A 15,080-nucleotide genomic window follows, 5' to 3' on the forward strand; every position below is an offset into this window, starting at 1 on the left:
TTTAAGTTGTCTTCATTCAACTTGTTTTTATTATTGCTTGTTAGCAGCCCTGAGCCTGGCCTTGGCTGGGGAGGGTGGGGTATAAATAAAATTTATTTATTTATTTATTTATTTATTTATTATTATTATTATTATTATTATTATTATTATTATTATTATACAGTAACGGTTTCTGTTGTCGTTGTAGAGATTAGGCGTTTTGCATGTCGGGCAGAGAATTGAAGAACAAGCAGAATTTGAGAAGCTTTATAAAAACGGTAGGTTTTGGTTTTCGTCACCAAGTCGACCTTACTTTTATGAGCATCTTATTCGGAGTCTCTTTTTAAAGAAAAAAAAATGTTCTCTGTTCATAGCATGGGCCGATAATGCGAATGCATGTGCCAAACAATACGCCGGAACGGGTGCCTTAAAGACAGACTACACAAGGCAAGTTTGAACCAATCTTTCTTGGGAGAAGATGTATTGTAACTTCACTAAGAGCAGTTACCTGTTGTTCAGACACTCTGAACTGGCTTCCATAGTTGCTGCGTATTACATAGAATCATAGAGTAGGAAGGGACCCTGAGGCTTATCTAGAAATAATTTGAAAAAATTGTATCTCGTTCAACCAAGCTATTGGGATTCTCAAAGCAGTGTGCAGCAGTTAATCACTAAAATAAAAGCAGAATAAAACTATAAAATAGTGTAAAGCCAGCAAAGCAAATATGCTGTGTAGAAAATGCTACCTCTGTTACTTAGTGCTTCTATTTTATTTATCTAGACCAGGGCGGTGCAACATTTCATACCAAACGGGCCACAAGAGTTTTCCAACATGGAACCCAAGGGCTGCACACTGCTTTGTCCTGTGGGGGTAGAGAGTGAGGCCAAAATTTGACACCTACCTCTGGCAGGGTCCTAAAGCCCTCCCACCTTCTTCCCAAAGCTGGCAAAGCGCTAACTAGACTTTGGGAAGGAGGTGGACTCTAGGACCCTCGTTCCCAAATCCCAGCGACTCTCTTTCCCAGCTTTGGGAAGGTAGCATGAGCACTGCGAAGCAGGGGCTGGGGATTGTCAAATGCTACCAAGGGCCACCCAAAAGGCCTTGGGGGCCGCACATTGGACTACCCTGATTTAGGCTTATAATGTGAATGGCTGTAACTTTCCACATTTTTACTGCTCTTGGCAACCTCCCTTGCTACAATCTTAAATGAAAATAGTATCTTTGTCGTATGCTGTTTATACAGGCAGCTGTTCCACAGCTAAATTCCTCCATCAGTTGCATATTTTCTCAGGCTAAATACAACCTTGGTAAGAATCGTTAGTCCAGATTCTGAATAAATGAGAATAAAACAGCGCTGTAGAGTCCATGCTAGTATCTGGACTATTTGTGCAAATGTGTGAAAGGGAGGAACTCTCTGAAGGGTTTATTTTTGAAATCACGAGGCCTTACTGTGGAGCCCTTGGTAACTCTTTGTAGTGGTGGGGAGGGGAAAATTAGGTTGAAGTGGAGAAAGTGCTTTGGTTATAAAAGAAAGGCTAGAGGATTTGAGGCCTACCTTTTCAATTTGGGGGTAGACACACACCCCTCCCTGGTGTTCCTACCACTACCAATATTAGACCAGTTCCTTAGAAGCAACAGATTTCAATTTTCCCTGTTGAAAATGTCTGCTTTTATTATATTTTTCTGTAATACTGAAAGTCGTCTTCTTTTTTTAATAGAACTGGGAAGAGAACTCAGTGGGGCCTCCTGATGGATGGTTGGAACTCACTCATTCGCTACTACAAAAACAACTTTTCTGATGGATTTAGACAGGTAAGAACTTCCTAGCATTTGACTTTTCCTGCTGCTTTTTATTTAGCTTGAAGAGTGTGCTGTGCGTTGAAAGGAACGAAAAGCGCCATGGTCACTGCCCCAGGGCTTATGGGGCATGTAGCACAAGGCAGTTAATTCTGGAGAAGCGGGAAATTCCAGCGTGTGGTGAGAAGGTCAGGCAGTGAGGACTTGCAGTGAGGACTTGGCTACTGTCATGTTGAAAAGGATTCCAAGAAGTGGAAGGAGGGAGGCAAGGAAGGAGAGGGACGTGAGATTTGACAAGCCAGCAAATGGCAAGCTGATCCCGGCATTCGGAAAAGCATAGGTGTAATGTATAGAAGTGGGAGAGGAGACCTTTCATCAGAGGCATCTTGAAGTCACTGGAAAGATGGCCTGCAAGTGGGGAAGGAAAGGAGCAGAGAAGTTGCAACTTTTTAGATGACCAATGGGCAGAGCGCAGTAACTGGAGGGTGGGTTTTGGCAGTGCTGAGTGGGTTAATATGGGACTTGATTCTCAACCGTTTAACTCTGGATTGCTTTGCAGGACGCTATAGATCTATTTCTTGGAAACTATTCGGTGGATGAAGTCGATTCTCTCAGTCCTCTTCATGTGCAGAAAGACTGGAAATTTTTGGCTGTAAGGGCTTTTCAATTTTTGTGAGCTTATCTTTATATAACACTATTTAAACTTTGTTGAATCAGGCTAAGATTAGCAAAGTGTTGTGGTTGTGTGTATTTTACATTTTACTTACTGGAACTGAAGCCCTGGTTTGGCTTTTGCAAAGAGTAGAGCAACTTTCATGGCTTACATTTGGGGCTAGTGAAAAAAACCTGTGTGTCCAGTATTGGATTTGTATCCCTCTGTTCCTGGGCTCTCAAGCAGACTTGGGAGATAGTTACTTGCTGTCCAGAGGATAGCGTCTCACCTCCCCTTGCATAACAATGGGGAAGATTTTTACCGAGTTTATTTTCTTTGAAACAGAATCGTGGCTTTGCATATACCCCAAATCCTGGTTGAAAAACAAACAGCGGTTAATTACTAAACAAATGATGTTGGCTTGTTTAGCAGGAACCCACTGTTGGTTTTAAACAAGGATTTCTGGTTTGCATGCAGTGTTGGCGTTCTTTGAAGCTGAAAGTTAACTGGGCAGAAATCTTCCTCCTGGCTGGCTGGGAGTGGGGAGGGCGCAAGCCCAAAACTTTTCCATATAGCACTAGAACATGGCTTAGTGTTACGCGCAAAACAGTCCAGCAGGGATCTGAACTCTGATTTCATGCATGTAAAACCTGGCTATGACACCATCCTACAGTATACAGTGGCCATGATAAATAGAACTGATCCTGTTCTCTGCAGCTGAGCAGAATAGGATGGAGTGCTAGGTTCTTGGCACAAGAGGCGCCTTTCCCGTTGTTTTGGTGCTGCTCCCTGTACCGTAAACTGAGGCAGTAACTGCCTGTGCTGTTTCAGCAGCACTCCAAATAAGCCTCAGAGATGTAAAGTGTAGGGGGGGGGGAATGAGCTACCGGTGACCCTCTTTGAACCTCCAGACTCTCCCCTGCCACTTGGGCAGTTTTCTGATGGTCCAGCAGTGGAATTGCAGGTGTGACTTTACTGAGGGCCCAGCTCTTCCCTCGGTGGGCTTCCCGCAGGCGGCTTTTCACAGCTGTCGCAGTACTTGTGTGAGCATCGGGGAGCTAGCTGTTGTTTTCTGCTCGTGATCAATAAGGAGGCTAAAAATAGAAGCGCTATTAGCAAAACTTCAGGTGCGCTTGGAATTGTGGGCAAGTATTAGCAGCTGTTCTCTGTAGAGATTTCTGCACGGCGAAGCAAGGAAAGGGGTTTTTGCGTGTGTGAATTTCACAATAGCTGCTGTTAACCTTAACGCTGCAGAATGTGTGGCAGGCAGAACAGAGATCAGCTTTCAGCAGACTGGTGCCCTCCAGATGTTTTGGATGACAATTCCCAATTCTCAGCCAGCTGTGCTTGTAGAGATGTCATCTAAAACATCTGAAGGATGCCAGGTTAGCAAGGGCTGGTCTGCACACGTCTCCTAAACACCCACCTCATTACCCCTGTCTGTGATGCCTGAGATGTGTGCTTTCCTGACCCACATGATTTCTGTGACTGTAATTAGCAGTGCTCGAAATTCACCAGGCACATTTTGCACCTGGCTATCGGCCACCTGCAACCAAATGAAGATAAGATAGAAAGGCGATTGGTCATCTGTAGCCTCTGCCCACTTGGCTAACCCTAGTGCTGTGACCTCTCCGTAGCCCCCTGGAAATCCAGGCAAGTGGAGACAGGAGGATGCTCCGCTTTAGTTTTTGCTGTCATGGGCTAAAGACAGACATCTTCCTACACAGTTACAGGCACCAGTGGGATGCGGGTGGAGCTGTGGTCTAAACCACTGAGCCTCTTGGGCTTGCCGATCAGATTGGCGGTTCGAATCTTCACGATGGGGTGAGCTCCCATTGCTCTGCCCCAGCTCCTGCCAACCTAGCAGTTTGAAAGCATGCCAGTGCAAGTAGATAAATAGGTACCACTGTGGCGGGAAGGTAAATGGCATTTCCATGCGCTCTGGTTTCCATCACAGTGTTGCATTGCGCCAGAAGCAGTTTAGTCATGCTGGCCACATGATCTGACGCTGGCTCCTTCGGCCTGAAGCGAGATGAGCACCACACCCCATAGTCGCGTTTGAGTGAACTTAACTGTCCAGGGGTCCTTTGCCTTTACAGGTACCAGGCAGTAAACTGCAATACTGAAACTTTTCTATACATCTAAAGAGCAGGGGGAAGTCAAAACGCACTCTTTTTTGTTTGTTATACGTGTTACCTTTCTTCAGAAGTCGATATGGCGTATGTAGGGTTCCTAGGCAGTCATTCATTTCTGCATAGCGTGAGAGGAGGCATGCAAGCCTAAGGCTCATCACAATCGTGCCAGGCATAGAAAGGTGGGGTGTGGGAAGTAATGCCTGTGTGGCCACGCCATGGAATCATAGAATTGTAGAGTGGCAGAGACCACGAGGGGCATCTAGTCCACCCCCTCCAATGCGAGGAACCTTTTGCCCGATGTGGGGCTCGAACCCATCACCCCAAGATCAACAGTCTCCTGCTCCCCCAACAGAGCTGTTCTTTGGTGCTTGGAATACGGTTTGTGAGCTCAGCAGGTAATGCAAGAAACAGCGGGAGTGAGATGGACTCTGGTGAAAATAGCACAGGGAGGAAATGAGCAGGAATCAGAAGGGCTGGCAGAACTTTAGAGGGTAAAAATCCTGTTCCTCGCCCAACTTCACTAAGTTTTCATAGAGCCACATACAGCCAAGCTGTTCTGAAACCAGTGTCCGCACCCGTTCAACCCTGTTCCTGCAACTCATGCAAACTTTGCAGAAATGAACATTCTTTGTTTTCTGTAGCACATGTTTAATGTCCAAAAGTCCCATACAATATCCTTTGCGCTGCACAAAAGGGTTTAATACATTGCAGCAAGTTAGATGTGGTGACTAGCTTTTCTTACAACAAAGGAGGATTCCTCCTGTATTTAAAGGCTGCCAAATTGTGGTGTACGGTTTTGTTGGCTGAAGCCAATTGCATCGGATGAAACAACCAAGAGTTATGCCACAATAAATTCGTTGCTGTATGAAACATTTCTGAAAATGGGGTATGCTCAGAATAACTCCCGTTTCTGATCAGATTGGCATGTTAAGATTACTGATGTGCTAGCACCATATTCTCTACTTTGTGTATAACTGAAACAGTATTATGTATTGTCTTTTAATTCTGTTTTCCCCCCATTTTCTTTCTCAGTTGCCTATTATTATGGTGGTGGCTTTCTCAATGTGCATTATCTGTTTGCTTATGGCTGGTAAGTGATCATCTGACCTGTGCGTGAAATTCACAGCAATATTGTACAGAAGTCAATGGCAGTAGCTTTTTGGAAGTTAACGAGAGGTTTTTATAGGAGCTCTTTCTGCAGCTGGGTATCATCAGAGCTAGACACGGGCAGTTTGTGGGTGAGAATTTACAAGCATCATAGCAAACAAGTCACAAAATCTGATGGCTAGCCTCGTGTTTGTGAGGAGTTCAGTGTACTCTAGGAAAAACCCCTTGAAGCAGCATAGGATCATTGGACCATAGAACCAGCAGGCTGCCTAGGCTGGTCCTCTGCTCCAAAGCAGAATCTTCCACACCGAGATTGCCTACAGTTTTAATCCTCATTTGCTGCAAATGTAGAGCAAGAACAAAGGGTATCACGCAGGAAAAACTTTTGTAGCCAAGAAATCATATTGTTCAAGTTTTAGGAGCTGAATTTCAACTACAGCGGAGCTGATTTTAACCTCTGTATTTGCAATGACTTAGTAAAAACAATTAGGTGGCCAAATAACCAGAGCCCCATTACCTTTTCAGATACGTATTATCAGTGCTATGTCCTAGGTCAAAATCATGTTTCCTAAAGAAAGTTAATATTTCTTTAAAATAGAAGGGAGGAATTGCAGTGATGATGCATTATAATGATATACAATGGCTTATGGGCCACTTAGGGACGCGGGTGGCGCTGTGGGTTAAACCACAGAGCTTAGGACTTGCCAATCAGAAGGTCGGCGCTTCGAATCCCCACGACGGGGTGAGCTCCTGTTGCTCAGTCCCTGCTCCTGCCAACCTAGCAGTTCGAAAGCACGCCAAAGTGCAAGTAGATAAATAGGTACCGCTCCAGCGGGAAGGTAAATGGCGTTTCCGTGCGCTGCTCTGGTTCGCCAGAAGCGGCTTAGTCATGCTGGCCACATGACCCGGAAGCTGTACGCCGGCTCCCTTGGCCAATAAAGCAAGATGAGCGCCGCAACCCCAGAGTCGGCCATGACTGGACCTAATGGTCAGGGGTCCCTTTACCTTTATGGGCCACTTAATGGCATCCCCCGCTGAATCAAATATTCTCCCTCATAAGCTACAGGGACTGGAGCAATTCAGGTGCGTCCAAATGACGAACACCTTTAATATGCCTGTTGTCATCAGTCAGTGGGAAATTCAAATCATGGCTGCTGCAAAGTGCCTAATGGTGCCTGCAAAAGAAGAATGGCGAGTGCCCTTAGTGTGCACCCGATTCCTCCTTTGCAGCTGTGGGCTGAAATTAAGATCACCTTGTGCCAGGTGATTGCTAGCTAGGTGGACCCCACTTGCCTGTCTGAAATGGCCCATGGAGGGTTGGCTGCTTTTGCATGGAGCCCCCCATTTCCTCACCCTTGATGCTGTGGGAAACTCCACTTCCATTCCAGTGTTTTGCTGTGCCATGTGCTCTGTTTCACAATACGTTTTCTGCAAAGGCCCATACCACCCGCTATATGTTTTCCTAATACTCTTCGTCACCCTTCGGGTTCCCAAATGTCACCTTCATACATATGAAAATGTTCTCACCACTTCTGCTAATAAATACGTTGGCGGCCTGTGGGGAAGAACACTCAGATGTGTAGATCTGAAATTGCACTTCAGAATTCTAGCAGGCTTCTCTTTTTCGGGTTGCTAATATGGTTTCTTAATAGTCCTTGTACATAGCTGAAAGCAATTTATTGTGTCCACAGGTGACACCTGGACAGAGACCCTGGCCTACGTGGTTTTCTGGGGAAGCGCAAGCTTTGGAACTCTTGCTATCATCCTTTACAACGGCAAGGATTTTGTAGATGCGCCCAGGCTGGTTCAGAAGGAGAAGATGGACTGAATTTGTGTGTGTGGAAAACAGCTTGGTAGGGATGGCCCCTCAACCAGTACCTGGAGCCTCTACTGACCTGCTTTCCACACAAGCTCATGGTCTTTTTTTCTTTTTAGCTTTCATCTTTGCAGGGTGAAAAATTGAATCGAACTTACTACTTGGTGGAGGGGATTCGCCGTTTTGATTCTATAGTCACAATGATCTTAGGAGTATTGCATTTACTGGAGAGCTTGCACACAAGGATTAAGAGATGAAAGCCAGTTTGCACCGTGGTCCCACAGGGTGTTAACTGGATTCACAAAAATGGTGTGCCAAGCTTCACAACCCATGAATGTAGTATTGTAAAATCTTTTGAGATGTCTCAGCCTTCTTTTTTAAAAAAGATGCTGTTCTCCTGACGTTACTTAGCGATCTAGCCACTACTAGGGTACAACCAGGTTACATTATCTGATACTAGTAAAAAGCCTTGCTTGTTAACAATATCAACAATTGCTGCTTAATTAAACTTCTGTTGAGTGCCCTTGTGGCCAGGAGAAAAGTCGATGTATCAAGCGCAGGGTTGTATGTATTTGTGTGTGTCTCCCCCCAATATATTTTTCTCCTCATGCTCCCTTATCTAAAGGTCAGTCTCTCCTGCCATTTCTGGGACTGCTGATGCAATATTCTGTTTAAATCATTGTCAGGAGGATTGTCTCTGTTTGGAACATGTCCTGTGCTGCTTTAATGACTACAGTCCTTAGAAGACTTAGATGACAAACTTCAGTGTGATTAAAGATTGTTTTGTCTCTTAAGAAGATGTAAATGGAATCAAAGAATGTAAAGCTACTTATCTGAACCCTCTTATGCTAAAGGTCCAAAGTATTTGCTTCTTTCCGAAGAGTCTCAAACGCAGAAGGCATTTCTTATTAATTTGGCAAACCACCTGCTGCTTTATGCTGCCTTGGTTTTAGGAGGGGTAATCTGTGGAAGACAATATACATTTGATGCATTTTGGGGGAGGGGAGGGGAAGTTAATTCCATATTTGCACTTGGGATCAACATCAGCTTGCTTTTTGTGCATGCCGTAATTATATTTCTCTACAATTGTAACTTTCTCTGGAAACTACTAAGCTCTAAGAATAGCCTTGTGCTGGTTATCAATAAATGTGTGTCTCAACTTTAGTGCTTCCAAGCTTTATATTAAAAACTAGATGATCTAAATCCAAGGACCAATTTTAAACTACTTTGTCAACCATTTTCTAATTACTTGTGTTCAGAACCAGACATGGATCAGCTTCAGGTACTGTGAATTGTTTAATTATACTTCCTGTAATTACAGCTGTATAGTCGAGATTGCAATTATGAATTTAAGTATTAGGAGGACATGTAGACAACTAGGGGTTAATGCAGTTGGTCATTCCAAGCTAAAACACAACTTGCTGTGCAGTTTTTCATTGTATGACAATTGAACATACTGTACCGTATGGAAACAGCAACTGTTCATTTTAACCTTTGAATGTTTGAGGGTCTCTGAGTTTGTTTCAATATTATTCTCACAGTCCTTGTAATATAACATATGCAGTTTTTGTTTGCAGAGGAATGAACAGTCAGCAGGGTTCGAAAACTAAAATCCAAGTCATCCACTTCAATGCGTGGAAAATATAAAAAAGGTCTTGCATCAAATGTTTGATTTAATGTTCATTAGCAGATCATTTTTTAAATGACTCCTGCTTTTGTCCTTCTGATGCACTTCCCATTAAGAACTTGTTGCAACAAAGAAGAAAGTTTGGGCAGCTAGCATTGTTAGAAAAGAACTAAATTTCTGTAGGCTTGAGGTTTGGAAGGATGTCTGTTTTCCATTGCTTTGCAAAGAGGTTGCATTTCTAAGTCCACACAGTGTACTCAAACAATAATAAAACTTCCATCTTTTCTAAATACTGAATTCTGTCTCTGAGTCCTAATTGATTAATGGACAAAATGTGTATTGGGACTGTGGTTAAAGGCAGAATGAAGATGAATAGCTACAGACTAGCCATATTCTGCTAGACATCATTGGATTATATTACGTAATTCACCATCTTTGGGGGGGAAAGTACTGTTGTGAAAATACTCATGGACTCTTAGTTATTTTTAACGCTCTGCATGACCTCCAACTTACCCCATTTCCACATGCAGCCATTTTAATGTGTGCTGCAAAATACCCAATATGTTTAGCTAATCATGTATGGAGGACTTTAGCTGAAGGACTGAAATAAAAACAACAGTAGATCATGTGCATTTAGGATGTAAGTTGAAATGTGAAGGAAATAAAACAAAAGCACATACCTTTTAAATCATTTTTAAAGTTGAAATACAAAGAGCACCTCATCTGCTGCACCGTGTCGAAACAGGAGAAGCTCACGTTGCATGGATTTATGAAATACCTGAAAATGAAAGTATGAACTGCTTGTGTTCCCCCTGAAATCACAATAACCCCTTTCTTCCTTGTGGGTTCTACTTTGCTAATTTAGGATGCAATATAAAACTACACCGTGCAACTGTATCTATAGGACTCCAATGTGAGGTTTGAGAATGGGAGTCAGAGAGTTAAGGCCATGGCTGAGCATACAGAAGGCCACTTGCCCATCCCCAGCCCAAAGGGATAAGATGGCAAGCAGCTGAAGGTGGAAATAAGAGCGTCCCATCACAACTGTAATGAACATTTTCCATGACATGGCCTGCTACACCGAGTTGGCATCCAAACACCATCTGGGCAGATCTGTTGGCTTCTCAGATACAACAGCTGGCGTGTTGAAAGTAATAAAGGAAACCCAGACCCACCTGCTTTCATGATGCCGAATTGCTTTTGCTACAGGAAATCACTCTATTTTTAACATAACAGTGACTGTGCAACCTAAGGGAGAGAATTCAAGATCTGTGATCCACAAGTTTGCATATGGCGCTCAATCAGGTGCTACAGCTTAACCAGAAAACCAAGTATTTAAAAAAGCACCAGGTCTTAGAGCTTGGAGGAAAATCAGCTATAACCGAAATTATAAGTTCACAGTGGAAAAAAATATTTACAAAGGCCTCTCAAAAGTTGAGCACACATCAAAGTGCTGATGCAGAATTAGTTTATTGGCACTCAGTAAGCTTGGATTGCATTAGGGTGATCAACTCCTTGACTTCTGGGGCAAACATTTTAAAATTAACAGTTAAATTAACATCCGCTTCAGTTTATCCCAAGAATTAGTAACTAAAGTGTACACACATTCACATATTCCAAAGCCCATGTCAAATGTATTAAACACATACTTTAATTGTAAAGGTTAAGATTTAAGGCACAGGAGTTCCAAGACAAATACAGGTGTTAATCTATTCTTCCTAAACAGTATAGAAGATCCTAGCCTTGAAAATAATCTCTGATTATTTGGCAGCCCGGTCAAGCAGTGGCCGGTAGAACAGACCCTAAAGCTTTACCCAGGCTCAAATTGTTCCAAGTGCTCAAAATAAGTGAGGCTATTGAAGAGCCGCAAGCTATGCTAACCTTAAATTTGTGCTCTTGAGTCACTGTGACTATTTCACAGCAATGCCAGTGGCGTAGTAAACTCTGAAGTGCAGCCCTCTTCGTGACAGCCTCTGCAACCAACATCTTCCAAGACAATAGAACAAAAACGAGTATTTGACCAAAGCAGATATTATGGCTTCAATACCAAGCCAGCATTTTCCACATCCCCGGCTACCTTGTTTACTATCCAGCCTGATTGAAGAGTTACAGTGAACTCTCGGCTCCCTATTTTGTGACATTTTAGTTGGCCACAACAAACGGAGCTATGGGGTTTTTCAAAACAGGAGTGGCAGTTTTACCCTTCACTTTGCATGCTGATGTTATCCTGCCTCTCTCTTCGGCTTGCCTTGTTCGATGGGTTTTTCCTCACAGAAAAGCTTATTTATCTGACATGCGGAGGATTAGCAAATAGCAGCATCCCGGGAGATGATCTCATCATCACCATCCCTGTTGTGAAGTTAAGCGGCAATGTTTTGTCCCTACTCCACAACAACACTTGCTGGTGGCTGAGCTGTGGGAACAGGTAGAAAGAAGAGCTGGGTTTCTAAAACGAATGGTGAGGGCAGATCAGGCCCTCCAACCTGCATGCAATAGGATAGGACAATAGGATAACTTCCACCAATGTAAGGAAAGGCAGGTGATTACGTCTCGGTCACCACAAATTAAAAACATCACGAGAGTCTGCTCAGACTTGCTTGCGGGCTGGACGTTGTGTTTCCCTGATTGACTATCAGAACAAGAAGCCACAAGATGAAGAAGAGTTTGGATTTGATATCCCGCTTTATCACTACGCGAAGGAGTCTCAAAGCGGCTAACATTCTCCTTTCCCTTCCTCCCCCACAACAAACACTCTGTGAGGTGAGTAAGGCTGAGAGACTTCAGAGAAGTGTGACTGGTCTAAGGTCACCCAGCAGCTGCATGTGGAGGAGCGGGGAAGCGAACCCGGTTCCCCAGATTACGAGTCTATCGCTCTTAACCACTACACCACACTGGCTCTCAGATGAGATGTGCAGGTGTATTGTCACTTATTTGTGGCACTTTCTTGTGTCCTTTAAAGGGTATTTGTTGTGATTTTGCTTGCTCAAGATTCCTCTCAAATGACTCGAGAAGAAAACAGTCTCTCCCGCCACTTTCTCCCAGCAAAAAAAAAAAAGGGGGGGGGAGAAGCACAAAAGGAGCCACAAATCACTCCAGCTAATACTGCAAGTTTTTGTCCGAAACGAAAACAAATCCTGTGTTGTGTGCAATTGCCACACAACGCAATGCACAAGGCCAAAAAGAAAGAAAATAAGAGAGCCTCTTCCTTCATCTTCTCGCTGCAAATCGCCAGCTGAGGTAGATACGCACCTCAAAAACGACAGCTGCGAAAACCCTTCCCTTGGCAGGCTTCTGGGAAGTTTGGCAGAACTGGCTAGAAATGGTGTACGTAGGCATCCGCATGAGTTGGTGTGCCTTTCTCTATATGTTTAAGGTGGCAGGAATGGCAGAGCAGGTGGTCATCTAGGGGGTAACACCGATGTCCGTCTTCGTCGTTGAGTTCCATGCCGCAGTCCTACGTGAGAAACGAAAGGGACAGAACTGCTATTCAGGACATGCACCAGCCATAAAACGAGGCCTTTCCGACGTGTATGTACAGCAGCCCCAGCCCAGAGTGTCAGTACAGATTAATAGTCAATTCCTAGCTGTCAGTTAAGGAAAACTTGATTCTGTCCCCGTGAAACAAAACAGCAAGAGGATTTAAAACAGTTCGCTCCAAGTGAGATTCCGCACAACTGCTCTATGCTGAAACAGGTGTGTATGTGTTTTAAATTCTAAACTCAGCAAGGATGCCTAGGCTGGAGAACCTCTCAGGAGGTTATGAACGTGTGAGTTTTGGACTTTACACGTGGACAAAACTACAGAGAGTTGTATCCCAAGTTAGTCCTATTCAGATTAAAGGACCCCTGACCATTAGGTCCAGCCATGGCCGACTCTGGGGTTGCAGCGCTCATCTCGCTTTACTGGCCGAGGGAGCCGGCGTACATCTTCCGGGTCATGTGGCCAGCGCACGGAAACGCCATTTACCTTCCCACCGGAGCGGTACCTATTTATCTACTTGCACTTTGGCGTGCTTTCGAACTGCTAGGTTGGCAGGAGCTGGGACTGAGCAACGGGAGCTCACCCCGTCACGGGGATTCGAAGCGCCGACCTTCTGATCGGCAAGTCCTAGGCTCTGTGGTTTAACCCACAGTGCCACCCATGTCCCTATTCAGATTAGGCCCACTGAAATTCATGGACCAACTTAAGTCTGAGTAAAATTGAGCGATGTACTAGGGGTACATCTTTAATCTTGGTGTTATTTTAACAATTGGCATGGCTTGGGGTTAGACAGAATTTCTGTGGCCTATTGAAAGGCATGTCAAACTGACTAGTGAAGACAATCTCTTGTTTTTATGAGGCCGGCAGCGTTATGCCTTGACTTGAGCTAGTCAAGCTAAAACTAACAGCCTCTTGGGGGGTAATCAAGGTCCTGACATCCATATTAACCCCATACGAAGCAAAATAAATTCATTGTGAAAATACGTAAGAATTGCCTGTCGTGCATCCTATTCATGTGTGAAGGATCACCTTATTTACTGGTGTCCCATCTGGAAATGAATGACACACTACTGCTTTTGACTTATTTCAGATCAATGGTGTCCAATTTGGTCCCTCTCCAGATGATGTTGGACTACAACTCCCATCAAACCAATGGTCAGTTCAGGATACCCTCTAGCGGTTAAGAAACAACTGTCTTAAAACTACATATACTTGCTACTTCTATTTACTTTATATTGTGTCTGTAATGAACATCTGGCCTACCTCACAGCAGTAACATTCCACATGGTAATCCTTGTGCATTGACACAACACGTATAGTCTCATCGGATCCCTGGGAACATTAAAGCAAAAACAAAAAGGAGAGATGGGCTGAAATGAACTAATCTGGAATTTGCTCTGGGCCACGTGAAACTTACTTAGGGCAAAGTGAAGGATGAAGCGAATGCCTAAACACAAGGGTTGTGCAAACTTCTGGCAGCCTCCCCAAGTGAGACAAACCAAATGTCTACACACTAAAAAGAAAAATCCCTGATCACACTGATTTAAGCAAAGACAAAATTTTACAGGAGATACCCCATAGCATTTAAACATTCTCAAGTGTTATTGCTTGGAACAGCAATCCCAAGCATAGCTCACATGTTTTTGGTCAGCAAATAGCAAAAAGGGGGAGGAGAGTTGTGCATTCGAAGTTCTGTGCAAAGGAACACCCATGTAAAATAGTTTTTTTTCTGTGACATAAGACTCTGAACATACATTTGATTGCTGTGCATAACTTATTCCAGTTTTGAGGAAGATTTTTCTTTCCAAATTAGAGGTGGAAGGGCATGAGGATTTTGGATGCAATCCAAGATGTGTTAGGTGCACCTAAGTCTCACTAAAATCAGCATAGCTTTCTGGATGATCCTGAGCATGTTTACTCAGAAGCAAGTCCCACTGAGTTAAAATGTGCCTTACTCTCTAGCAAGTGTCCTTAGGATTGCAGTTACAGGATTGTAACTCAGCTCTGCAGTTCCATTTATTTAAGTGGGGGTTAGGTGCCACAAACTTTTGTTGGATTGTATCCTTAGGATCCAAACCAGCAGAAGTTAAGATTTGGCTAAATTCCATCAAAACCAATGGAAACCATTAACTATGACAAAGTCCCCTTCCCAGAGGAATGGCACCTTAAAGACCTGTCTACAGAGAACCATTTATAAAACCTCATGCCTCAAGGAATCTGTTAGTTTTTCAAGTGCCACAGCAGCCTTTGTCAAATCTATCTATAACTCCAGTTAGGAGCTCTTCACATCTTTCACAAGACTGGGGGCCTTGCTAATATTCCACTCACAGAAATTTGTTTATTTAAAAGCATTTCTAAAGCACTTGGGGTTCTTGTTGTTGTTTTTTTAGTGGCACACAGTTTGTGCAAAATAGAAACCCAACACCCCCCCTTTAAAAAAAGCAACCTAAAACTAATGAAAACAGTAAAAAAGCAAATAAAATAGA

The 15,080-nt window shown here is 43.7% G+C and overlaps 3 protein-coding genes across 3 annotated transcripts in view; 2 read left to right on the plus strand and 1 right to left on the minus strand.

The window, feature by feature from the left end:
* SACM1L (SAC1 like phosphatidylinositide phosphatase) overlaps window positions 1-7,862 on the plus strand; it is a 38,473-nt gene extending 30,611 nt beyond the window's left edge. Inside the window, 6 exon segments of the mRNA XM_053409843.1 lie at window positions 188-257; window positions 354-426; window positions 1,699-1,792; window positions 2,337-2,429; window positions 5,597-5,654; window positions 7,363-7,862. Coding sequence (XP_053265818.1) covers window positions 188-257; window positions 354-426; window positions 1,699-1,792; window positions 2,337-2,429; window positions 5,597-5,654; window positions 7,363-7,565 — 591 coding nt within the window. The 3' untranslated portion in view covers window positions 7,566-7,862.
* A 3,224-nt stretch (window positions 7,863-11,086) lies between these two features.
* Window positions 11,087-15,080, minus strand: part of LIMD1 (LIM domain containing 1) — a 44,722-nt gene continuing 40,728 nt past the window's right edge. Inside the window, exons 8-9 of the mRNA XM_053409831.1 lie at window positions 13,858-13,926; window positions 11,087-12,568 (exon numbers count right to left, since the gene is read on the minus strand). Coding sequence (XP_053265806.1) covers window positions 12,428-12,568; window positions 13,858-13,926 — 210 coding nt within the window. The 3' untranslated portion in view covers window positions 11,087-12,427. The remainder of the gene's footprint in view (window positions 12,569-13,857; window positions 13,927-15,080) is intronic.
* LOC128424059 (uncharacterized) overlaps window positions 11,838-15,080 on the plus strand; it is a 155,340-nt gene continuing 152,097 nt past the window's right edge. The window contains exon 1 of the mRNA XM_053409841.1: window positions 11,838-11,874. The gene's annotated coding sequence lies outside the window, so the exon portion shown is untranslated. The remainder of the gene's footprint in view (window positions 11,875-15,080) is intronic.

This window comes from Podarcis raffonei, chromosome 12 (genome assembly GCF_027172205.1).
Source record: "Podarcis raffonei isolate rPodRaf1 chromosome 12, rPodRaf1.pri, whole genome shotgun sequence".
Taxonomy (NCBI): Eukaryota; Metazoa; Chordata; class Lepidosauria; order Squamata; family Lacertidae; genus Podarcis; species Podarcis raffonei.